Source organism: Cucumis melo, chromosome 11 (assembly GCF_025177605.1).
Source record: "Cucumis melo cultivar AY chromosome 11, USDA_Cmelo_AY_1.0, whole genome shotgun sequence".
In the NCBI taxonomy this organism is placed as follows: domain Eukaryota; kingdom Viridiplantae; phylum Streptophyta; class Magnoliopsida; order Cucurbitales; family Cucurbitaceae; genus Cucumis; species Cucumis melo.
This window is the reverse complement of record NC_066867.1, coordinates 6,927,643-6,954,903: the sequence shown is the minus strand read 5'-3', so window position 1 is coordinate 6,954,903 and position 27,261 is coordinate 6,927,643. Positions and strand designations below refer to the sequence as shown.

Genomic DNA, 27,261 nt, shown 5'->3' with positions numbered 1-27,261 from the left:
ATATTTAACAGAGAAAATGTGAAATAAGTGTAAAACAAAGTCCTAACTTGGGCCCTATCTACTTTTAACGAAATAAAATAACCAATAAAATAAACGAAAAACTGAAATGCAATACTAAAATCCAAATTTGACACAAGCGGAAGCAAGCCTGTCCCTATGGCCCACCACGATCACTTGTGGTCACTCGCAACAACAACAACAACAACAACAACAACAACAACAACAACAACAACAACAACAACAACAACAACAACAACAACAACAACAACAACAACAACAATACAACAATAATACATATAAGACATATTAAAAAAATGATAATGATGATAATAATAATAGTAGTAATAAAAAAAAATAATACATATAAGACTTTTTGCTTATAACTTTTTCTTTTTTTCTCTATTTTTTTAGAAAGAAGAAAAATGTTAAAGGACCTTTTTTTTAGAGTAACGATAAGAAAAGTAGTAAAATGAAAAAGAATTTTCCTTATACAATTTTATTTTTCTTTACGTTTTAAAAAAAGAAGAACAAACATAAGGACTCAATCCCGAAGAAGATTTGCTTGTTGTATGAGGTGTGGATCCTTGGAAATAAATCTCTACCTAATGCAACCTCTAACTAAGTTTTTCATCTATGAGATTAGATTTAGGGTAAGAAAAAAAAAAAGACAAGTAAATAGATAAAAATAACTCATAAAAAAATAAAGCGAAAAGAAGTAATAACTCACATTTTGTAGAGAAATATGTATCTTCAACAAATTTCTGCAGAGATTCTCTAAGTAAAAAAATTGTTTTCTCTCGTAGAGATTCTTTCTAATACACTTTTTTTTCCTCCCCTTCCAAATGACAAAAGATCTCTATTTATAGACCTCAAGATGTGCCACAAATTAAGAAAAAATAAGTATAAAATCAAATTAGGTTATTTTTATTGAATTTCTTTTTTCTAAATTAGTAAAAATATGATATTGAAAGATTTTGTATAAAATAAAATACTTTGTTTTTTCCTTAAAATGATAAAGATGACTTGAACATGTGTGAGCTATTCTCGACCGCATATTCGCCATTTGTTTATTGTGTCTGTCTTGAATACGGACAAGTTTGAGAAAACTTCAAAAATGATTTTTAACTATTTTACATTGTATGTTTGGTAGACTTTAATGATGTTTTCTTTGAACTATCAAACCATGTTTGTTTATTCCTTGATGGAAGCATGTTTTACAATTTTGATTTTATTTTTCTAAACTTGCCATTCACTGGGCATTAGCTCACATTTTCAATACTTTCTTTTCCTTCGTAGGTAGCAGCCAAGTTTGAGATCAATTTTCATTCATCATCTCGTCATTGATTGATAACCTACTTAACTTTGTGTATGTGTGTATATATATGTGTGTGTAGATAGTGTATGTGTGTGTGTATGCGTGTGTGTGTTTTATGTGAGCATCACGAAGAGAGTTAGAAATAGCGAGAGTTACACAAAGGATGGTTTTTCAGAGGACAGTTGTTGGATTACAATTTTTTTGTAACTATTCTCAAGTTTGTACCTAAATTGATTTGAGACTCAGAGTTACTTTTAAGGAGTGTGTGCTGAGAGACACCCAAATTTGAATTGAATAGCATTGGAAGTGTATTTTCTCTCTCTTTTCAAGTTTGACTAACCCATCTTTTAGGGAAAACTTTCGAAATTTTTATAGAATTTTATAAAAGGCGTTTTTACCAATCTTGCATTTAAAAGAAATGTTTAAAAAGAGTAGGCTCGTGTCTCGATCTATGTTAGAGGGAAAACTAGAATGGGATGTGATAATAGAGAACAATATATTGTTGATTTGAAAAAACACACATGTACATGCTATAAGTGGGAGCTCACAAGGGTGCCGTATTCACATGCTACTCAATGTATTTAGTTTCTTAGGAAGAGTCTAGACGACTATTTTAATAAGTATTTCCATAGGAAACCTTTATTTCAGCCTATTCTCACTATGTTCAACCAATAAATGAAATGGAAATATGGCTAAATGTGCCTATGAACCCTGATATGAAAACCCTAGGATTTAATAATTAGGAACCTAATTAGTGAACCTCTAATATCAAATTCTAAAATGCCAAATTAATTTGAAAACTAAGGGAAGGGATTATATTTAGATTACCCTATGATCGAAGACTAAGAGATAAGGAGAACTTGTTCCTCACTCCAATTTTGAACACTCTACCAATTTTGAACACTCCACAAGCTAGATGATAAAACTTACGTGAATGTTCTTGACATGCAACCCTTAATCAAGAATTGTAAAAAGGTAGTGATGAGATTCTGTCATCTACCATAGAATTTCTATTGACAGAAAAGCCCTATAACTTCGATTGTCAAAAAAACTCTTTAAACAATCTAAAAGCAAGGCTTAAATAGTCTTCCAATAAAACCCTAATGCATTGTAAAAAGGCTAAATTAACCTTATTTAAATGTTATTCAAAAGGATAAAATTGGAAAATACTAAAATTACATCAAAATTATTAAATACAATTTAATTAATAATTTGATGCTTCGACAATTCATATCATCATCTCATTCTTTTGAAGAATTCGTCTTCGAATCTAAATCAAAACCTTGCAAAGCAGTCTTGAAGTCATGAGATGTCAAAGGTAGACACCATGTTGCATCTTTCCTAGTTTTGAAAGTAGGCCTTTCAAATCTCCATTCATTTTGTGATGCTATCAAAAGAACTTGGACCACTCATGGAGCTTTGCTTTAATGTTTTTACTTCCTGCAAAAATTTTAAGAAAAAACTAGGCAAACTTGGTGGAAGTTAACCTATTAGAAAAGAGACTCCTTTGTCATCCTCACAAATCACCAAACTCACATTTTTTACTTTTCTCTCATAAATGTTTGCATACTTTTCTTCTTCATATATTTCTATTGTTTTTTCTTAGTCTCATTGCTTTTGTCTTCCAACTCACAAACAAATTTTTATTCTCTTGGAAGAAATGATACAACAGTAAGATCAAATACTACTTTGGACTCTAATGGACTAGAAAGCATGTCAGTTTCAAGTTCACTACCATCTACTTCCTCTGTCCCACTACCATTATCACATGCTTCTCTAGTAAGAAGTGGTTCAACAACAGTGCCAAGATTAACAACATGTGAGTCCTTGCAATCTAATGACTTAATAGACAAAGCATCATGTTCATCTTCATGCATTAACACAACATTATTACACTTCTCCTTACTAGTGGTAACATTATTATTGAGCTTAGATCTAGTGTACCTTGAAAATTTCCTTTGGAGTAGCCTTTCTATCTTGATGGCGTCATACACCATTTCTTCCAAGTCCTTATAAGGTCGATTTTTTCTTGGTCGGCAAGCATATCGACAATTTTCTCACTAAACCCACTGTAGAATCGATCCATGATAGTTTCCTTTTCCTCATATGTGTTAACCTCCTCAAGTAGTAACAACAACTTTTGATAGTAAGTATTCACACTTTTGCTCCCTTGTTTCAAAGTTTGCAATTTGTGAAAACCTCTAGAAACAAAATGCTTTCTCATTAGCATCTTGATTTCTTTCCATGAGAGTGGTGCATGATTTTCACTTCTTCTCCTTTGCGACAATAAATACCTCCACCATGTTAGTGTATATTCTTTAAACATAGAAACAACAAGTTTTACATCTTTAAACGTAGAAACAAGTTTTACCTTTCCCTTTTAACAGTAATGGTGATATTCAAATATGACATCGATTTTCTCTTCCCACAAAAGATATGCATCTTGATTTGAAAAACTTCCAAAGAATAATGGTAGCATGATTCGATCAACATGGTAACTGTTTCTCAAACCTCTTCTTCCTCTCAGGTCATGTCGCTCCCTTCTCCTATGCTCATCTATAACAGGGTTAGAATCATATTCATTTTTCTTTGAGTCTTCTTCCTCATTAGGATTCCTCACAGCTTGTCTCCTTACTTCAGGTCTTTTTCTAACTTCAAACCTTTGTTTTAGTTTGTCTAACCTTACAAAGATTAAGGTATCCAACCGTTACATAACGTTCTCATTGAGTCCTTGTTACTGTCCCCGTGGAGCACCTTTATTGTTTGCCATTGCTGCAAAACAAAAACAAGTGAAAGAAAAAGTGGACCTCACAAATCACTCTCTCACATGTATTCCTCAATAGGTGATGTCCACTAGTGTTTACACTCAATTGATAACTCTCTTACAAAAATGAACTCTTTCTCCAGGGTGATAGCCAAGTTTTTGCAACCAAGTTCAGAAAAGCAAGTCAATAACAAACCAAGCAAGAATGACTGTGAAGTGCCAAACTCAAGCAAATAATCAGTTGAATGCAACAAACTAAGAAACAAAAACTAGAAATCAAGTACCTAATGCTTGAGACTCAACAAACTAAATAAGAAACAATAAAAATTATGATATCTAGAATTAATAATCTACGATTCAACATTCAAGGAATTATGTAATAAGAATTATGTAGGATGAACAAAGAAAGTCTAACTACTAGACCAAACAATGACAAAAAGAAACAAAGAATGAAGAATGAAGAACAAAAACTAGCAACACTAATTTTACTGAAAATCCAACTCAAATCATCAAACAAATGCACTTTAAAAACTATTATTTTTCTTATGAAATTTCATTAGCTCAAAACCTATGAAAATTCAGCACCTTAATTGACGTACCTACATCACCTACTCTTCCAATATTTTTTAGTAAAACTCTTCATCTACCCACACTTGCGACTATATACATACATATATAGATGCACCCATCGACAAGAATTGAATTTAATTCTTTTTTTTTTCTTTTATTTCCAATTGAAACTAAGATTTCAATTTAACCTCCAAGTTTTTTTTTTCTCAAAAACAAAACAAAAACCTAATTAGAATCTACACTCCATTAAGAAAGCAATAACTAAACACGATTTAATAATTATTAACCCTTTCAGTGAACATCTAATATCAATTTTTAAAACCCCAAATCAATTTAACAACAACAAAAGGGAAGAGATTAGATTTGGATTATTGTTTGAACTTAGACAAAAAGAACTAATTCCTCCCTTGGATCATTATTTTCAACAGTTTCCAACAATGTTCTAAGCATGTGATCCTTGAGTCATTATTTTAAAAGCTTTAATACTTTTGCGCATATGGCTTCCAGTACTTGCAAAGAAACACACGTTAGTTTAGAGGTTTTTATTCCTTAGAACTCAAGGAGACAATTATATTATCAAATAGATCATGTTCAAATAAAGTTGTGGTTCATATTCCTTATGATCGAAGTATTTCCATTAATTAGTATCTAGACTTTACTTATAATTGATCTTTCAAAAGAAATGAACATGACTTACATACTGTGGAGGAAAGGAATCCCAAAGATAAGGAAGTAGAGAAACAAGTAAAACTAGGACGAAATGTCCTGCCTCTGTTAAAGGGATAGCATAGCCACAAACTACATATTACTTCAACAAACAATGAGAAGGGTTTTTTCTTTAAAACCTACAGTAGTTTGACAAGGCAGACAAAAGAAACATCACCCATCTTTTTATACATGTTCACATCAAAATCCTTCAGAGAACTCAAATTTAAGCAAAAAAAATGTAAATGGGAGAAAAGAGATTAAAGGAAATGAACCAATAATAAGGAGCATTGTAGGAATGAAGCACCCGACGACGAAAGATCTTATATCGGATGAGAATCACCGGAAGATTTTTACAAGAGAAAACTGTTTTCAGGCTTTGAGACTGTTGCAAAACAAAATGTGAAAACATGTGACTATAACCATAGAACCCATGCAGATACAACTTTATATATATAGTAAGTTTTAGATCAACAGGTTCAGGGCACTTCAAAATATTTTCATATATTTAAAAGAAACTTCAGGTGAACAGAACCAGTTTACAAGCAACAATTTACTTCAACTTGCTAATTGTAGATCTCTTCCAATGACCATAGAACCCATACAATAAGGGGTGTTAATTAAGATCTTAGCAATTCAAAACTACTTGCTCTTACAAAAGGTAAATTTGAGAGAAAGATCATGGTGAAATTAAAATGATGTATACAACAACAGTGAGCTTCTACAGAGAAATGGAGAAGAGAAGAACTGTTATTAGTATGTTAAACCACCTTAAACATGCTATCAATACAAGTGGAGGTATATATGTCCGTGAAATGATCAATAAAGACTTTCTCAATACCTTCATTTATATTGTAGTGATTGCCCTGCTTGTCAAGAATGTGAAGGATGAAACTTCTATGTTTTCTAACTGAGCACACTTTGTGAAAAAAGCTAGTATTTTCATCTCCCTCTTCAAGCCATATTCTTTTTGCTCTTTGCGCTCAATATCTAGCTTCTTTAATAGTGTGGTTGATCATATCAGCTTTGAGCGTCTTTCTTCTTTCACTATCAAGTTCAGATATGGAGTTTTGAGACTCTAGGGCATCAATTCTGTCAATTTCTGCTTTCCAAGTCTCACATTCCTTCTGTGATTCCTTTCTTTCATTAAATTGCCAATCTTTGACTGTTTTGGATATTTATTTAAGTCTTCGAGTAAAGGAATATCCAGGGAAGCCATCTTGTGAGGTATTATTCCACAGAGAGGTATGCCTTTCTGAAATTCTTTGTCGTCTACCAAGTGATTGTTAAGTCTGAAAGGAACAGGGCCCCAATTCAAATTGTTTGACTCAAGGACAATAGGAAAATGATTCGAGGTAATTCTGGTTAGGAGCTTGCTGAAATGATTGGTGAACTTGTTCTCCCAATTTGCAGTATATAGGAACCTATAAAGCCTGGACACAACAAGTTGATTTTATGAGGTTGAACCAAGTGTATTTGACATTTTTCCGAGGGGGATCAATCAGATAGTTTCTTTGGATGAAAGAGTTGAATTTGTTCATGCTGAACTTTGCTAGATTCATAGAGGATGTTTCATGACTCCACTGGACAACATTGAAATCCCCTGCCATGAACCAGTTAAGACCACGCATGGAGGCAAGATTATTGACCTCTTGTCAGAATAGTTTTCTCTTCTTTTTGTTGACTGGCCCATAAACAGAGGTGAACCACCAACTGAAACCATCATCTTCAATAATGTTTAGAGAAATAGAGAATGTTCCTTCAATCATATTCAATACATTATGTTTAGAATCATCCCACATAAATAATATTCCCCCAGATTTTTATTCCATTTTTTGAAAACCATTTGATGCTAATGGAATTCCACAAAGATGTCACCAATTTGTGGTCAGTGTGTGCAAGCTTAGATTTGGTAAGACAAACAAAATTTGGGATATAATAGGAAATGACAAGTTTTATTTGAGCTTTTTTTTTAGGTCGAGCTTAGCCTTCTTACATTCCAGCTAAATATTTTCATGGAAGACTATTTGATCCCGCTAGTTCAACATTCTCATCATCATTGGTATCTAAGTTGTTTCGAGTCCCTGATGTGCTTGCTATGTTGCCATGAGAAGAGGTGAGCTGTAGGTTGTTGATTTTCAACCAAGTAACAATTTTTTTTTTTTTTTTTTGAACTCTTCTTCACTCAGATCATTCTTTCCTAGCCAATTCTCATTTCTCTCTTCATCTTCCTTATTGTTGACAAGTGCCACAATACTGTTTCAAATGATCTCTGATTGAGGGGAGGCTTGTTGCACAGGGGTAGTCATCATATATCGAATCTGGGCTTGATATGTTTTCAATCTCCATATCATTTGACAAAGGAGAGATACTTCCAATGTCAGCTGTCAGGTTTATTCCATCCTTGTTCTCCCCAGTGTCAGATTTATTCCATCCTTGCTTCCAATGTCAATTGCCACTACATTAGTTTTAACCCAAGCTTTTCTCAATCATTGGCAAACCGAACCCTGAATTTTCGCATGCTTGATGATGATTTTTTCTTTCTTTCTTTCTTTTTTTTTGGGTGAGGTACTATCATATCATATAGGAAGTAGATGTTTTCCACATAACTATTTTTAGATTTTCAAAACTTTTCTGTAAAGAAGTTTCTCAATGGAAAAAATAGAATAAAACTTGCGTGTTAAATTCAAACAAATTTCCCGTTAAAAAATTTATCATGTGATAATTTTTTTAAAAAAATCGAAATATAATTTTTGTTTATTAGATATAAAAAATAAAATCATGTGCTCGTTGATAGAAACGGCGATAGAGAAATTGGTACAAGGTTAGTGATTTTTGTCATAGTTAACTGGTGTTTTGTTTTTCTTTTTTGGTCGAGCTTTCTTATACTTTTTTGAATACTGGATGTTGAGATGCTTGCTTTTACTTTTGGTTAAAGTTCAGTTTTGATTATCTTTTGTTATAGTGACTGCATTGTATTTAAGAGCCATTGATCCGTTGAGTTTAGTTTGTATTGTGATTCTATTTTCTGCCTCTCATGTTGGATGTGGGCTTTCCTATCCTTAGTGCTGCCATGCAGATTTAACTATTTATGTAACCCTACATCCCGATTCTTTTAGTGATCTTTGTTTAGTTTGTCCATTGTAGTTTGTTCCATCCTTTGAACTTGTGGGTCATAATTTTGAGACTAAAGTCTTTTGATGAAACCAAAAATCAAATAAAAAGTAGGTTATAAGGAACATTTAGTCATTGGCTTTCAAGTTTGGGTAAAAGAGTCAAATGGGTTCTTCAACTTTTAATTGTCTGTAATAAGTCACTAAATTAAGAAAAAAGAAAAAAAAAAAAAGGTGTGAACACACCCTATAACTAATTTATTAGTTTTAAAATTAGTTCAGTGATTTTGTGGACCAAAAGTTTAAATTTTAAGAATTTGTTAGACGTAAAATTAAAAATTTAGAGACTATATTTGTGTCTATTTTTCCCATATACTATTATTTAATCATAAAAGTAATAGAAAAGAAATATTTTCAAGAGTAAAATTATTTTAAGGAAAAGAAATTAGAAATTGAAAAGAAAAATAGAGATATACGGTTAATTCTTGAAAAATATCATGGTTGAGTTAGGAGTATAAAAAAGAATTTCTAAAAAACTATATAAGAGATCATGTGATCGGTCAATGATAAACATTTATCTAGGAATTAATTTCCTATGAATAAAAACATGACATATTTGTCGTACACATTCGATGGATTAAAGTAAGTAAAAAGTGAAAAAGTGTAAAAGCTTAAAGTTTGAGAATAACATTATGGAGCCTCGATTTAGCCAGTTGAAGGTGTGTGACCACCCAACAAGACAAATTACACTCCTCGATCTCATCCTAGTTGAGGCTAATCCTAGTTGTCTTCCTCTCTAGGCCCAGTCACCCATAAATATAGGTTGAGCTATACTTAGGTGAGTAATACAAGTTAATTTTAAGATATTTAGTATACAAAACTTAAAATGATATCTTAAAACTTCTTTTTCAAAACTAGTTAAAACTCGTAAATAAGTTGAATTAAAACTCACATAAATATAACATATAATGAAATATAAAATGTAATGAAGTGAATTTCAAGGAGTGAAAAAACTGAAAACATCTATAAAGGATGTATTGAAAAAAGTGATTTTGTTTATATGAGTTTAAAGCTCTGCATTTATAATAAGATTATTTAGAAAAAATATGTAAGCTTTATTGACAATTTTATTATAAGTTTTGAAAATACTATTTCTTGATACGATAATCACAACAACAATTTAGTAAAAGAAAGGTAAGATTTATTTGTTAAATTTTGTAAACTTTTCATTACATTTCTCCAAATAAGAAAGGAAAAGAAAAAAGAAAAAGAAAAAAAGGTTACCAATATATCATCTTCTCTACGTATGAATTGCTCCAAAAACCCTGATTCCCTCTTTTCTAGGGTTTAATTTAACTTCTACTTCTCCTCCTTACTCCGGCGCCGTCGTCTAATCATGTCACCTTACCGCTTCCTCCTACGCTCTCTCCGCCGCTCTTCAACCTCTCCCTCATATGCCCCAGCTCTTACCACCATTGCTCCTCTCAACCACCATATTCCACCCTCCTCTCAAACTTCTTCTCCTATCTCACTCCTCCTTGCCCGCTCATTTTCCTTTTCCTCTGCCGAAGAAGCTGCTGCCGAAAGACGCCGTAGAAAGCGACGTCTTCGTATTGAACCGCCTCTCCATGCACTTCGTCGCGACAACTACCCTCCCCCTCAGCGTGATCCCAATGCCCCTCGTCTTCCCGACTCCACATCCGCCCTTGTGGGGCCTCGTCTTAATCTTCACAATCGTGTTCAATCCCTGATTCGTGCTGGTGATCTTGATGCGGCTTCTTCAGTTGCTCGTCATTCTGTGTTCTCCAATACTCGCCCCACGGTTTTCACTTGTAACGCTATTATTGCTGCTATGTATCGGGCTAAGAGGTATAGTGATGCGATTGCGTTGTTTCAGTTCTTCTTTAACCAGTCGAATATAGTTCCCAATGTTGTGTCGTATAATAATTTGATTAATGCTCATTGCGATGAGGGCCGTGTTGATGTGGGGCTTGAGGTTTATCGTCATATTATTGCGAATGCTCCGTTCAGTCCTTCCGCAGTTACTTATCGGCATTTGACTAAGGGATTGATTGATGCTGGGAGGATTGAGGAGGCTGTGGATCTTCTGCGGGAAATGTTGAATAAAGGGCATGGCGCTGATTCGTTGGTTTTCAATAATTTGATTTCTGGGTTTCTAAATTTGGGGAATTTGGTGAAGGCGAATGAACTGTTTGATGAGTTGAAAGAAAGATGTTTGGTGTATGATGGAGTTGTGAATGCTACGTTCATGGATTGGTTTTTCAATCAAGGGAAAGAAAAAGAGGCCATGGAATCGTATAAGTCATTGCTTGATAGGCAATTCAAGATGGTTCCAGCGACTTGCAATGTGTTGTTAGAGGTTTTGCTTAAGCATGAAAAGAAAACGGAGGCTTGGACCTTGTTTGATCAGATGTTGGATAACCACACTCCACCAAATTTCCAAGCTGTTAATTCAGATACGTTCAACATAATGGTTAATGAATGCTTTAAGCTTGGCAAGTTCACAGAGGCAGTGGAGACTTTCCGGAAGGTGGGAACTCAACCGAAGTCACGGCCTTTTGCTATGGACGTTGCAGGGTATAATAATATCATTGCAAGGTTTTGTGAACAGGGAATGATGGCAGATGCAGAGACTTTCTTTGCTGAACTTTGCTCGAAATCCTTGTCCCCTGATGTCCCAACTCATAGAACACTTATAGAATCTTACTTAAAGATTGAGCAGATTGATGATGCATTGAGAGTTTTTAAAAGAATGGTTGATGTTGGTTTGAGAGTTGTTGCTAGCTTCGGAAATATGGTTTTTGGTGAATTGATTAAGAATGGTAAGGCAGCTGACTGTGCTCAGATTTTAACAAAAATGGGAGAGCGGGATCCTAAACCGGATCCCACATGCTATGACGTTGTGATTAGAGGGCTATGCAATGAAGGTGCGTTGGATACTAGTCGGGAGTTGCTTGATCAGATAATGAGGTATGGTATTGGCCTCACTCCCACTCTTGAGGAATTTGTTAAAGATGAATTTGTAAAGGCTGGTCGACATGAAGAGATTGAAAGATTGCTAAATATGAATAAATGGGGACATGCTGCATATCGCCCCCCATCTGGGCCCCCAAGAATTTCACAATCTCAGGTACCACCTCAAATGGGAAGACCTCTGCAAGGACCCCCTCAAATGGCAGAACCAAATTGGAGGCCTTCTATAAACCCTCAAGCTAGAGGAAGTTATTCTTCACCTCAGATGTCAAGTCCTAGTCATTTTCAATCAGGTCCGCCTCAAATGACAGGTTCTAATTATTTTCAATCAGGATCGGCTCAAATGACAAAACCACAACATTCATCATTCGATCCACCCCCAATGGAAGAACATCACTCACAACAACCCCCTCAAATGGCAGAACCAAATTGGCAGCCTTCTATAAACCCTCAAGCTAGAGGAAGTTATTCCTCACCTCAGATGTCAAGTCATAGTCATTTTCAATCAGGTCCTCCTCAAACGACAGGTTCTAATTATTTTCAATCAGGATCGGCTCAAATGACAAAACCACAACATTCATCATTTGATCCACCTCGAATGGAAGAACATCACTCACAACAACCCCCTCAAATGGCAGAACCAAATTGGCGGCCTTCTATAAACCCTCAAGCTAGAGGAAGTTATTCCTCACCTCAGATGTCAAGTCGTAGTCATTTTCAATCAGGACCGCCTCAAACGACATTTTCTAATTATTTTCAATCAGGATCGGCTCAAATGACAAAACCACAACAATCATCGTTTGATCCACACCCAATGGAAGAACACTCACAACAACCCCCTCAAATGGCAGAACCAAACTGGCGACCGTACATAAACCCTCAAGCCAGAGGAAGTTATGGCCCTTCATCACCTCAGATGTCAGGTCCTAGTTATTTTCAATCAAGATCATCTCAAATGACAGGTCATAATTATTTTCAATCGGAATCGACTCAAATGACAAGACCACAACAGCCATCAGCTGATGCGGTCCCAATAGAAGAACAGTATCACTCAGAACAACCCCCTCAAATGGCAGGCCAAAGCGCAGTTTGATCCTCAGTTTTCTAAGTTATTTGAAGATGCTGTTGTCAAAATTTTGACTTAGTTGACATGCAATATGTGATCAATTATCCACTTTATACTGCATGTTCCTTCTGTCAGGTCACCTCAAGTCTCTTCCATTCAAGTTTTTGTGTTAGTAAAGGATTTGGTTATATTCATGGTGTCTGTTTTAGATATTATGTATTTACCTGATATATGAAAGTGGTACTCTATCACACTAGTTAAACTCACAAATTTATCAATAATATTTTGATCTACAATAATTTGAAATACTATTTCACATTTGTAAGAATGGAATATAATCTGAATGCAGGGGCACAGTTTCTACCTGTATCATAGTTATTATATTGGGAGAATTTTGGGACTAAGAGCACACTCTATATCTGTTGTTTCTGCTTCAAATTGCATTGACAAATTTGTCACTTTTCGTCCTACTTATGTGATTATTGCACTGATGAGCTTATATTTTCTGGCTGTGAATAAGAGATACATCCAAGTTGGTTTATATTGTATTCAGAAAAATAAAATTAAGGCAATGACTTATTTTGAAAGGAATATAAAATTTAAGTAGACTTTCTAATTGGTGCCATTTTAAGTTAATGTGGTGTCCCTTACACTGGGGGTAACTATCACGATACTTCAGTTTATCCTTTCCTTGTTGGACTTGAGCACTCATTTTATACATAGTGTCATTTACTATATAGATACTTGAACCAAGACAGAAAAGAAAGAAATATGGCATACAATTGGGTTGAGAGAATAATCGTTGCAACCTCTAGATAGGACAGAACAAGTAATATCTAACATTGTGTATCCATGGGTTGGAATTACCTAGGATATTGTATACCAACAAAAATATCCTTGTCTATTGAGTACACCTTATGACTACAGTTCAAATCATTCTTATATATATTATTTTGGCTATAAAGTTGTGTTTTGTTATTACTCATTTTGTTAAAAAGATGACAACATTGATAATACTAAAGCTTTAGTATGAAAACATACAGAGATGGTTTTGTCTGACCATCTACTTCATTTTTCTGCTTCGATCCATTTTATGCTGCGAAAAATTTTCATGGGTGGAACCAGGCCAGAATTTTTTTTTCTTTTTGTCAAAACTTTTAAGGATAAAGTTAAGTTTCCTTAACATTTGCTTTGTACAAATATTGTTTGAATTCTTGGAAAAACGAATTCTACTTCAAAGCCATCAGAACAAGCATGATTGATACATGAGCTTCCAAAAGTGATACCAGATATCCTGAACCCACGTTTGAGGATTTGCAAGAGGATGAAGAAGTAAATCATGTGCTTGTTGATAGAAGTGATGACCGAAAAGCTGCTACAGGTTAGTGATCTTTGTCGTAGTTAGCTGGTCCTTTTTCCTTTTTGGTCGAGCTCTCTTATAATTTTTTGAATACCGGATGTTCAGATGCTCACTTTTATCTTTGACCAAGTCCACTTTTGGCTGTCTCTTCTATCCTAGTTGCTGCAATGAATTTAAGAGCCATTCATCCGATGAATTTAGTTTGTATTATGATTCAGGCCATGACATTTTGTTTTCTGCCTCTCATGTTGGATGCAGTTTACAATCCTTAGTGCTGACTATGCAGATTTTGCTGTTTATATAATCGTACATCCCTATTTTTCTTGTGATCTTTGTTTAGTTTGTCCATTGTAGCTTGTTTGATCCTTTGAACTCGTGGGTCGTAATATGGCAACCAAGTCTTTTGATATGTTATTGATTTTTCTTGAAACTGAATTTTCTGGCTCCTTCTCGCAACTCATGACACTGGCTGAACATAAGGAGGGATCAGGACTTTCTTTTAGTGCTGATCGGCTCAAATCTTGGTTTGCTTAATGAAACTCCTTCATCTGGGTCTTGATGGGTATTAGAGCTGGTCAGGTTGCTCATGCAATCACGATCTTAAACCCTACTCAGCCCATTTATTTTGATACGGCTTTGAAGTCTATCCAGTCGGCTTGTGGCCTTCCACTGGTTGATCCAACTTCCTCGAATGGCAAGCCTCTTTCCTTTGCTCCTCTAAAACCTTTGCCCCCCTTCTCTAGTGCCGGCTCACTTCGCATTTTTCTTCTTCCATTTCTTCTTAGGCCAGATCCGGGTTTAAGAGATAAGTCAAAAAAACATTCAAAACCAAAGAAACTCCCGATTCTCTTCAAGACGTTCCGGGAGCACTTTGTCAGAAGAGACTGAAGGAGGTCTAAAAACAAAGTCTTAAAAGCAAGTTTGTTGTTAGACCAGAATACGGATTTGTTAGAGGCAAAGTGTACCCTTATTCAAGCCCCCCTCACCCAAACTACTTTGATTTTTCTTTTCCTAACTCAAAGGTTAATTTTTTAGAGGTTCTCCTAGTCAAACTTCGTTCCCTTTGTCTAAAAAGAAGTGTGCTCCAGTTTTTGATTCTCCCTTTAGTGAAAGCAGCGAGGAAGATGACCTTGAGTTGAAGACAGTTGAGAAGGAGGATCAATTGATAAAGGACCCTTTAGATTCTGATTTAAATGCCCTGTTTCAGATTAAGGAAGTTGTAAATTTTGAAAAGTCCCCCCTATATTTCACTCTCTAGCTTAGCAGTGTGAAATTCCAGAGCATTTGACGTCTTTTGGTGAAAAATGTAGAATAATTTTGGGTTGAGCTCTCTAAAATAGATTTTTTCGCTAGTTCATAAGTCAATTATATCTAAATATTTTTTGGTGGATCACAAAAAGTTTTTGGCAGTTCGAAGCTTTGGTTTTATTTTTTCTGTTTGTTTCATCATGTCTTGCCGGGCACAAGAATGGTTTCCTTTTGAAATAGAAATTAAAGTGTTGGGTTGAAAGTTGTTTGCAAGTCTTCTCGGGCCCAAGATTGGTTTTTGCCTTTTCTTGCCGTCCTCTCCCCTTTCTTTTTGAAGCTGTTAGCGTGGCAACTGCCGCTGACTCTGGGTTTCTTATTGAAAACCCACTACTTTTGCTTTGTAGTTTTTTTTCTCTCCTTTTTGGCTTGAGTTCCAGAGGACGGCTTGTTTCTGTTGTTTTTATTGATATATTAGTCACTTTACCCCTTTTTGCTCCTAGTATATTTCTTTTGTATTTGAACATTAATCTTATTTGTTTTCAATAACAAGGAGATCATTTCCGTTTTTTTTTTTTTTAAAAAGAATAATAAACCATCTTCTGCTTCTAAATTCCACCAGTTGCCTCCAGGCAAAGAAGGCAGGACTGCAATCCCTAACTTTACCAAGCTCTTTAACATCTACAATCAAAATGGACACAGGACCAAGCTGTAGTCTCTGTGCAGAACCAACCCTTCTAAGAAAAACGACCTCGAGGTGTAAATTTCATGAGCATGAATGTGTAATTTGAGGGCTTATCAATTCTCCACCCCTGAAAAACTCACCTTGTCTCAAAGTGGAAATGAAAACTAAGTTGCTATGTCGATAACTTTTTCTTTAGACATTCATGCCCACGAAATTAACACCTCGAGGTCGTTTTTCTTAGAAGGGCTGGTTCAGCACAGAGACTGCAGCTTGGTTCTGTGTCCATTTTGATTGTAGATGTTAAATAGCTTGGTAAAGTTTAGGGGTTGCAGTGTTGCTTCTTTGCCTGGAGGCAACCGATGGAATTTAGAAGCAGAAGAAGGCTTATCATTTATTTATTTATTTTTTTCAAAAATGGAAACGATCTCCATTTACTTTTCTAAACATATAAGTACACCATTCCATTTACTTTTGAATATTTTTTTTGGGTAGAAAAATAATATATTTTGTAAAATGTATACATTAACAAATGTTTGATTGCCATGTTGTGTCCTTGATTTTAAAAGAATGGCATGTTGCCATGTTCGTGTGTCATATCTATAAGACTATATCTATGCTTATTAGCTTATAGCTTCACAACCCATCATTTGATTTCTGTTAGAATAAAACTAAATTAGAATGTCAATAATTCTTTGCTTGATTGAGTAAGAGTTTACTTGAATACAACATTAAAAGAGGTAAAAACTGGTCTTCAAAGTTCAAAATATAATTTTCTTTATCCCACTTTCTTGCAAGATAACATAATTGATTCATAAACAAAAGGTTGTTAAAAAATGAAGTGAAGACCAAGACAACCATCTAAGGAAATTCAACTATATGTATAGATTAAGAAGGTATGGTTTGGAACTCACTTCAGCACACATCGGGTGCTTATGCAAAGTCAAAGAGGATGCACGTTCAGCAATGAAGTTCCCAGCAACCTGCAACAAGAATAGTTCACAAAAGACCCAAAATCATCTTCACAAACCACAGCCATTGCATTGAATTCGTGTCAGAGAGAAGAGAATGGATGCGGATTTGAAGGTTCCAATTCAAACTAACATCTTCACAAACCCATTAAAAGGCTATAGTATAATGTAGGGTTCTCGTATCCAGATTCGAAGAATCAGTGTGATTTTAACCAAAAGAACTACAAAAATGTATATAAATTAAATCAATCGACAAATAAAGATTGAATCAAGGAATAAAATCTCACATTTTGAAAGAAAAGTTGGAGAGAAGAAAAAACATTTAGAACACCTATACACCCCTCTCAAAGCTACAAACGTTTTTTGATTTCCACCTAACCATCCTTTAAACCTAGAAAGTAACAACAAAAATGGATATAAAGCAACAAAGTGAGCCCCTCCCTTCTAAATCCAACCAAATTTCTTTCAAGATTAAATCGGATATTTATTGGTCATAAAAACATAAAATGCAACAATTAGACCCTTACAAAGACACAAGAACAAAAATGCACAAATGTAGCCTCAATCTAATGAAAAGAAACAATTGTAACATATACCTCAAAAACTACGAATGTCCTAAGTTTCATCTAACTGCCCTTAAACCTACAATATAGCAACAAAAATGAATATAAAGTGAAAAAGTGAATCCCTTCCCTTTAAATACACATATTTAAAGTGTCTACCATAACTACATGATAGCTCCACAACAACAAATTGAGTTCATAAATCCACTAAATGGTCAAACTTGGCTACCATTAGCCATACAAACAATGTAATCCTGAATCGTTCATGTAGAGACATGAAAGTGGGGGCATCCTATGTAAAAGGTTTACATAAGACAGAACCATGAAATAGTCACTTTTACGTTATAACGCCATTTACTGTTTAAAGCCGATTATCTTGATTACTGATGACCTAGGTAACTTAATCTTAATCCTGAGCTAACTATGAACTCCTGTTCACACGAGATTATCCTTAGGTCTGCATAGGTGAGGGCAACTCATTAGCGTTGGCCCAATAAACCTCCCATTTTAGGGATAAGATCGGGTGGATAGTTGGGAACATAGGGTGCAAGACGGAATTCACTCTTACCCGTTTTAGAGGTAGTAGATAGGTTATTCCCTTAAAGACTGAATCCAAGTCTTGAACAAAGGGGTCCCACCCTCTCATTGGCTCGAGAGGGATTCGGTTTATAGGCTGGATCTTAAACCAATTGTTCAATAGTGAATCGTGGGTTTTAAGGAACAAGATGTAGCCTCGGGAATAAAATGGTATTTTGACACAGCCGAGGTTACGAACAACTTGTGAAGGATTAACTTACTGATCATGGTTATATCAGATGGACATAAATATATCGATAGTGAGTGGAGTGCAACTACGAGACTTTAGTGGAATGACTCGTTAGTTAACGAATGTTGATTAACTTGGTCTAAAATTGTTTAGCTAGTTAATCTTGGTTCATTGGAGCCCATGATCTATAGGTCCATTAGGTTCCCCTGCTAGCTCATACGGAATTAACTTAGAACAATATAATGGAATGAGTCGAATTGTTTGAAATGAGAAAGGAGAGAGAAACCGACAAGTATATGTGATATAGCCGTCGGTTTTTTAGATTACTAATAGAGCTTTATGGTATTTAAATATTAAAGATCTAGCGCATTCATACTCAAAAGCTCGGAAAAGATAGAAATAGTCAAAGTTGTGAAAAGTCAAAATGTTGACTTTTGACTTTGAAAAGTTAAACTTTGATCGGCAATATATTCAAATGTGATTTGAATCTTGAGAAAATAAATGTGGATTCATGCTCGAAAGGTCAAAATTAGTCAAGACGGACAAAATTGTAAAAAGTCAAAATGTTGACTTTTTTGGTTTGAAAAGTCAAAGTTTGACTTTGACCAAATGACAATTTTACTCTTTGACTACAGTTAGTGGGAAAATCCAACATTTTGTTGGATAAACCTACTAACTATAGTGGGCTAGGTGTTAGCAAACTATAATGACATTAAGCCCACTAATGGTTAGTCGGTTATGTGTTGTTGAGCCATGTGTTTGCATGCACATGTAACCTTGCATGAAAAGCCTCTATAAATTGAGCTCTTAGGGCCTCAAAAAAAGGGGTTGGCTTATTTTCTAAATAACAAAATTGGGCTGGTTTTTCCTAAAAAAAAAATCAAACCCAACCCATTTCCATATTTTTCCATCTTTCTTTCTCTCTCCCGTTTTCCTTCATCCAACGGGTCCCACAACCCGGTTCTGAGTCCAGAGGATAGTAGTTTAACCCTAGTGGTGGTTCAAGCATCAATCGGAGCTTCGAACGTAATCTTTTCCTAAAAACCCTAATTCTAACTTTTTTCAGTTTAGAGCTATTTTGTTAATTAATTGCAATTAGAGTAATTATCCGATCTTGTTTCCGCTGAATTTGTATACTTTCCATCACGTGGAACGATTAATCGCATGTTTCTTTGGGTATTTTTGGTATTTCGCATTGTGGGCCTATGAGCTTTTTTCGTTTCTGAAATTGTTTTATTGAGTGTAAATAACTTGCCGCTTTGTTATATTATTAAAAAGATCCCTAAATTAATTAATTAATTAAATAATATTTCATTTCTATTCCATTTAAATCATATTCAAATGAACATCTCTCACATAAGGGATCTTTTAAAAAATATAACAAAGCGACAAAATATTTACACTATATAAAACAATTTCGAAAACAAAAAAAGCCTAGAGGCTCACAATGAAAAGTACAAAAAATTCCCAATCAACCACACCATCAACAACGTGCATAATATATTTGGTACATGAAAGTTTAGATTTGGCTATTGTTTGGTACTTGATCGTTTAGATTTTGTCGTTTAGATTTTGGTTTAGATTTGAATAGCAAAATCTAAACCATTTATTTTTTGAATTCTATTATTTAATTTGGTTACACGATGGTCGTTTAGATATGATTACATGACCGTTTAAATTTAGCACGAGTTTTATTTTCTTAAATTTGGTATCATTTAGATTCGGCTAAACGAATTTTTTCAAGATTCTTTTGGTACATGATCGTTTAGATTTGGCTAAACGATTTTTTTAATTATTTTGGTACGTATCGTTTATTTTTTTTATACGATCGTTTAGACTTGGTTATTTTCAAGATTCTTTATACACGATCTTTTAGATTTGGTTACGCTAATCTAAACGATGTAAGAAAAGAGGAAGAAAAAAAGAAAGATGATGAAAAGAAATCGCAGTGAAAAAAGAAAAAGAAAAAGAAGAAAGAGATGGAAAGAAATCAGATTTGGTTTACAAATCTAAACAACGTAAAAAAAAAGAGAAAGACAATGGAAAGAAATTGCAGCGGGAAAAAAAGAGAAAGAAAGAAAGAAAGACAATAGAAAGAAATCGCAGTGAAGAGGAGAAGAAAGATGGAAGCACAAACCCTAACTTTATGGGCTTTGTCACACAGGCCATAAATATTTTAGTAGTTTGTTATATTTAGGGATAGTTGCAAATGTAGCAATTATATTCAAAATAATTAAGTATATAGCAAAATTTTACAAAAATTGCAAATATAACAAAATTTGTCAAAATCTATCAATGATAGAAGTCTATCACTTATAGACCATGTAGCAAATGTTGGTCTATCACTGATAAACCATAAGAGTCTATCAACGATAGAAGTCTATCACTGATAGACTTTGCTATATTTGCAATTTTTTTTAAAATGTTGCTACATACTTAATAATTATTCAAAAAATTACTACTATTTTTATTACCCTTACAGTTATGAAAATTTCCCCTTACATAACCTATAGTTTTAATTTAATTAAATATAATTATTAATTAATTCTAAAATTAATTAATTTCTAAATTAAATATCCTATATTTAATTTAATCCAAATATGAATCATATTCATATATAAATTTCTCTCATAACATATAGTTTTAATGTGTATCCTATACGCATTAAATCTTAATCTATAGTTTTAATATGAATCTAGTTCACATTAAATTAATATTTGAACTCATCCAAATATTTTATTCTCTCATAAATTAATTTTGAATCATATCTAAAAATTAAATTTATGTTATAAAGTTTAATTAAAGTATAAACTTTATATTATAATGTATCACCATACATTATATTAATTTCCAAGGTAAATTTGAATTTTCAAATTACAATCAATATATATTAACCTCATTACCCTTTATGAGTTAGGAAGGGGACCTAAAGAACCTATAGGTCAAAAGCTACAATGATATAAGATTAATTCGCTAAAATTATTAATCACCTTAATCAATATTCGTTAACTATGTGTACACTTTAACTATGTGTATGCTCCACTAATGACCCATAGCTGTAATCTTCTCACTATAGATATATTTCTGTGTCCATAGATATAGATCAATAAAAGTAAGTTAGTCCTTCACAAGTGTTTGTAACGACAGTTGGATCAAATTATCGTTTTAAGCTAGCCTTGATCCGAAGACTCTTTCGCTAAGCTATCGCCTCTTCCAAGGGTCTCATGTTCCTAATATTGTGCATAATTTTTGTCCCTCGAGGAGTGGTGATCAAAATCTTCGTGCTGGGGGTCAAATGTCGGATGATGGGGTGTTGCTTCCTTTTACTTTAGCCATGAAGATTCTGGAACATCTTTATGCCAAATCACATTCTCTTAGTGGGACCATTCAGACTTTAGGAGGTGTTATTCATAGTTTGACTGAGTGATGTGCTGTTGTGGACTCTCTACTTCAGTCTCTAACAATACTTCTTCCATATCACAGCGAAGGATCCTTTAGTCAGGCCCCAACTCCATGATTTTATTTATCTATGAAAGCACGGAGGAGTGATTATAGGTGGTTGGTTATTCTTGTTGGTTGTTATGCTATTTTGCTCTTAGATGTGTGAACTTTATGTTTGCTGGCTTTTGGTGTCCTCTGCTGGTCTGTCTTGGATCTGTTTACTCTTCTTATTGGTTCTGTTCTCTACTTGGATTATAGCTTTTGGAATATAGCTTGGTTTTCTGCACTTCTGTTTGTGGCTTGAGTTGCTTCTCTATTTTTATCTTTTCTGCTATGGATGGTTTGGATTTGACTCCTGTTTCTGTGGGCTATTATGCATTTGGTTTGGGCCTATTTGTTGTAGGTAGGTTGTCTTGGTTCGAGGTGCGTAATTCACAGAAATTGGGCCTTCAATTGGGGTTGCTAAACTGTTGAAGTTCAAGCAAGTATGCATCTAAGTTTGATGAATTCATCTCGCATGGAATCTATATTCTGCAATGATTATTGATTGCAAAGAGGAGGATCAAGGAGATTGTTGATGGTTAAGAGGGCTCTTGACTAATAACGCGACTTTATGACATTGGATTCAGGGGGAGTACACCCTGATGTACATGAGTCGAGCTTCCAAGATATAGTATCAGTATTCTAGGAATCACTATGTACATCATAATAGTCTTCTATGTTGATGTCTGTACTAGTGGCAATTATCATATATTCATTGATCAATCATAAGGCAAATATATGATCTCGTTCTATGGGTTGGAGACCCCCTAGAATGTAGATATCGTATCTCAAATTGGGTCACCAAATCTTTATGTTTTGATTATTCCTTTTACTGCTTGTTTCTTATGCTGTTACTTCAATTATTAGCTTGAGTGTTACTACTTCAGTTATTAGCTTGAGTGTTATCTTAAGTTATCAAATTAATCGTGCTTTCTTTTTCAGAAGATAAAAGTCATATACGAATATGTGACATATGTTAGATATGTAAGTGTCAATTTTGTTATGAAGTGTGAAAGCGCGTCACACTTTCAATTTCGTACTTTCTAGAGATTGAAAGGACACTGCATGTTTTTAAAAAAATATATACTTTTGAAATAGATGATAAAATCCAAGGAGATTTTTAGAAATTGAGTTCAAAACAATATTTGAAAGTGACTTCTATTCACGCCAAAAAAACCTTCCTAAAAAATATCTTCAACTCCAACCATTGTAGTGTTGTTGAAAAACAGACTTCTTTAGCTTTTGTGTGTTATATAACAGTGTGCCGTTTCTGTTTGGATTCAACAAAATTAACCACACCACAAAAATGGAGATATGGTTCATCTTCTTAATCTCCCTCTCCATCTGCTCTCTTCTCACCTCCATTTTTACCCATTTCCAAACCTCCACAAAGCTTCCACCAGGCCCTCCTTCGATCCCCATCCTCACCAATTTCCTATGGCTCCGCAGATCCTCCCTCCAAATCGAGTCTCTTCTCCGGAGTTTCGTCGCTAAATATGGTCCTGTTCTCACCCTCCGCATCGGCTCCAGACCTACTGTCTTCATCGCCGACCGTTCAATTGCCCACAAGATCCTCGTCCAAAATGGTGCTCTCTTTGCTGACCGTCCACCGGCGCTATCCGTTGGTAAAGTCATCACTTCCAACCAACACAACATTAGCTCTGCTTCTTACGGCCCGCTTTGGCGCCTCCTCCGCCGCAATCTCACTTCTCAAATTCTCCATCCTTCTCGTGTCAGGTCCTACAGTGAAGCTCGCAAGTGGGTTTTGGATATTCTTCTCAATCGTCTTCAGTCTCAGTCTGAATCTGGAAACCCCGTCTCAGTCATTGAGAATTTTCAGTATGCCATGTTTTGTTTGTTGGTGTTGATGTGTTTCGGGGATAAGCTTGATGAATCCCAGATTCGCGAAGTCGAGAACGTGGAGCGAGCAATGATATTGAGTTTTCAGCGTTTTAACATTCTCAATTTCTGGCCTAAATTCACAAAGATTTTGTTTCGAAAACGCTGGGAGGCGTTTTTCCAACTAAGAAAGAACCAAGAGAAGGTCCTAACTCGTTTGATCGAAGCCCGAAGGAAAGCCAATGGAAACAGAGAAAACAAAGCCCAAAATGAAGAAGAAGAAATAGTGGTGTCATATGTTGATACGTTGCTTGAATTGGAGCTCCCTGACGAGAAGAGAAAGCTTAATGATGACGAATTAGTTACTTTATGCTCCGAATTCCTCAACGCCGGCACCGATACAACGTCCACAGCCTTGCAGTGGATAATGGCGAATTTAGTGAAATACCCAGAAATCCAAAACAAGCTTTTTGTAGAGATGAAAGGAGTAATGGGAAATGGATCAAGGGAGGAAGTGAAGGAAGAGGTTTTGGGGAAACTTCCATATTTGAAAGCTGTGGTTTTGGAAGGATTAAGAAGACACCCACCAGCGCATTTCGTGCTACCACACGCAGTGAAAGAAGATACAGAGTTGGAAAATTATGTGATACCAAAGAATGTGACCGTAAATTTCATGGTGGCGGAAATAGGTCGGGATCCGAAAGTGTGGGAAGATCCGACGGCGTTTAATCCAGAGAGGTTCATGAAGGGCGGGAAAGAAAAAGAAGAACAAGTAGCAGAGTTTGATATAACAGGGAGCAAGGAGATAAAGATGATGCCGTTTGGAGCAGGGAGGAGGATATGTCCTGGATTTGGTTTGGCCATTCTTCATTTGGAGTATTTTGTTGCTAATTTGGTATGGCGGTTCGAATGGAAGGTCGTTGATGGAGACGAAGTTGATATGTCGGAGAAGGTAGAGCTCACCGTTGCCATGAAGAAGCCTCTGAAAGCTAAAATACATCCAAGGATCCATACTGAGAGCTGATTTTGTTGTATTATAAGTTTCATCAGGGTTGAATTATAGAAATTGGTAACAAATGTTTCAATAATATTTTCAAAATTAGGAAGTTTCTTTCTTTCTTCTTCTTCTTTTTTTTTTTTTTCAATAATACTCCAAAAAAAGCTTTTAACAAACCAAATATAAATCATTGCTTCAATTATTACACTAATTCTCTCATCTGGCCACTACTAATTACACCAAATATAAATCAAAATCTTTCTTTAAAACTCAACGAAACAATGAGTAGCCATATACGAAAAGGACAGATAAAATGAATATCATCTATGATGACAAATCTTCCTAATTAATCACAACAAATATATTAACTTAAGTTGGGAAAAGAATTAACAAAGCCTTGGCCACTACAACGACAATGCACACCATTTCTTATTTTTCTCTCCTCCTAGTTGTCCTCAAAATGAAGATCTGAATCTCAAGTGTTTCAAATTTTCAACATGTCTCTCTCTTTTTGTGTATTAATACAAACTCAATTTTTAATGTATAATTGGGTGTGAAAATCGGCGTTGGTTTGGTTTAGTAGTATAAGAAGAAATTCAAATTGATGTCTAATAAAGAACAAAACAAATTGATTAGTTTTTATTTAGTTTGTTTTATTATTTGTTTGAGTTTTGATTTTTAGCCTTTTTTCTCACTTTTTTTTTTTTTGGTTTAGCTTTTATTTGTCCTTGTTATTTTCAAATTTAAATTGTGACTACTTCTTTTGTTAAAGATTGCAATTTCACATTTTTGTTTTGTAATTATTGACATAGTATAGTTAGAATATTTTTTTTGAAAAATATTATTCTTACAAATATTATTCTTATATATTCTTTCTTTAAAAAAAATATTGATTTGATTAAGAAGTTTTTTTAGCAAACTCGAATTTGTGATTTTAGCATCATGAGTTTGAAGGAGGACATTGACATAATTAAAGTATTTTTGAAAAATATTATTCTTTTATATTCTTTTCTTTAATATATTTTAATATGATTATATATAGGACTATAATATTTGATTATTATAAATAAAATACCAATATTTTATACGAACTAACATTAATTAAGAAAAGGAAATGTTAGATCATATAATGAAGTAGGAAAATGAAAGTAACGGAAGAGGGAAGTGGTAAAGGCATCTTTGATTTTTTTTTTCTTTTTCCTTTTTTCTTTTAAAGGTTGGAGCAATTTGCAATTTTTTTTTTCAAGTTTAGAGCCATTTTTACACGGTATGAACAATTCCCTTTTAACCCTTTGTTCATATCTTTCGGTCCATGATTTTCCAATCATTTTTTTTTTGCCAATATTTTTCTCATTATTTTTTAAAAAAAACTTCCCATTTTATTTAATATGTTGTGATAACGACACACATGTAAATATATCGATAAAAGTAGAATTAAAAAATTGTGGACCAAGTACATGATTTCTCTTTAACAGACTCAACCTATGTTTCTGGGACTGAGACACAATATGGCTTGAGAAGGAAAGTTCAATTATGGCATATCCTACTCCGAAAATACTCAATCATAATGGTTCTAGAAAGTTCAATTATGGCGAACTCCCTTAATTGTATCTTTTCTTAGCTTGAGGCCTTGTCTCTCTCCAGTGTTGAGCTACTTTGTCTCTCTTGACTTTGGGCGAGCTACTTTGTCCGTCTTTGGTCGAGCCTAACTACGATCTGATCGGCTTAGAACCTTTTCCATCGAGCTAGAACTTCCGACGTGAGAACTTACTGAATTAGTCCTTTTGGAGTTTGGTTTGGCATGCTGAGTAAACTACTCTTTCAAACGTCCTAGAGCAAGTGTGGGTCAATATCGCTTTAAGAAGGGCCTTAATTATATCGCAAGGAACAACAGGTCATGGAGCAAGCACGAGAACAACAAGAACATGAGCTCCACATGTACATGACAAGAAATATGAGATGGGGTCCACGAGTTCCATCCCTTGCAACTTTTTCTCTAATTTCTTCCGCTAGAAGGAGATATTCCAATCAAGGATACAAATCCTCTTGTTTGAAAAAGAAAACCTCCCACTTCTGTTCCAAAAATAAACTGAAATTATGTCAGGATTAAAAAAATATCACAATTTGAGGCTATGTAATGTATTTTTTTTATTATTTTCATCCTCATAAATTAAACGACTATTTTCTTTTGGTAAAAACTAGAAACACACAATAATTTAGATGGAAAGCTTCAAACTAGAAGAAAAACCACGTCACGATGAAAAAATTTTACAATCATACGGAATATATAAATAATCTCTTTCCATCTCGATTACAAAAGGACTAATCTCCCAAAGCTTTTGGACTATTTACACCGTCATTTTAAAACTAAAGAATACAACAAAAGAAAATTTGTTTAAAGTATTTTGAATTTGAAAATTTTGAAAATTGAAATGTAGGGTTTTCCTTAGAACCATTCCTTCTTTAAATGTTTGGAAGGTGAGACAACTACTACTTCTCTAGTGTTTCTCAAACCCAACCATCCTATGGAGTTTATGGATATGATTGATCATAAAAATCAGTGCATTGGATTTAGAAAGAAATTAAGTAAGAGTTGTAGAGTCAAAGAAAGCTGCCTTTGGACAATTTATTTCTTTAGTCCTTAAACTTTAAATCAGAACCCAACTGGTCATTTTCTTCAACAGGAAAAGCATAAGCATAAGATTTAGATTTTCATCCATCACACATCTCCAACCAGGCAACCATCTAATTAAGTTGCTTAACAAACCAAATCTTATCATCCTTTGGCTATAAATAACACAAGTGTATGAAAGAGACGTCGTCAAATA

The 27,261-nt window shown here is 34.4% G+C and overlaps 2 protein-coding genes across 2 annotated transcripts; both read left to right on the top strand.

The window, feature by feature from the left end:
• Positions 1 to 9,710: 9,710 nt before the first annotated feature.
• On the top strand, positions 9,711 to 12,838 carry LOC103498354 (pentatricopeptide repeat-containing protein At1g10270). Its single transcript, XM_008460933.3, has one exon. The coding sequence runs from the start codon at positions 9,864 to 9,866 to the stop codon at positions 12,552 to 12,554; it is 2,691 nt and encodes an 896-aa protein (XP_008459155.2). The 5' UTR covers positions 9,711 to 9,863; the 3' UTR covers positions 12,555 to 12,838.
• A 9,913-nt stretch (positions 12,839 to 22,751) lies between these two features.
• ACT11D09.3 (cytochrome P450 89A2) lies at positions 22,752 to 24,551 on the top strand. Its single transcript, XM_008460934.3, has one exon. It carries the CDS (start codon positions 22,904 to 22,906, stop codon positions 24,458 to 24,460), a length of 1,557 nt encoding a protein of 518 aa, XP_008459156.2. The 5' UTR covers positions 22,752 to 22,903; the 3' UTR covers positions 24,461 to 24,551.
• Positions 24,552 to 27,261: the final 2,710 nt, after the last annotated feature.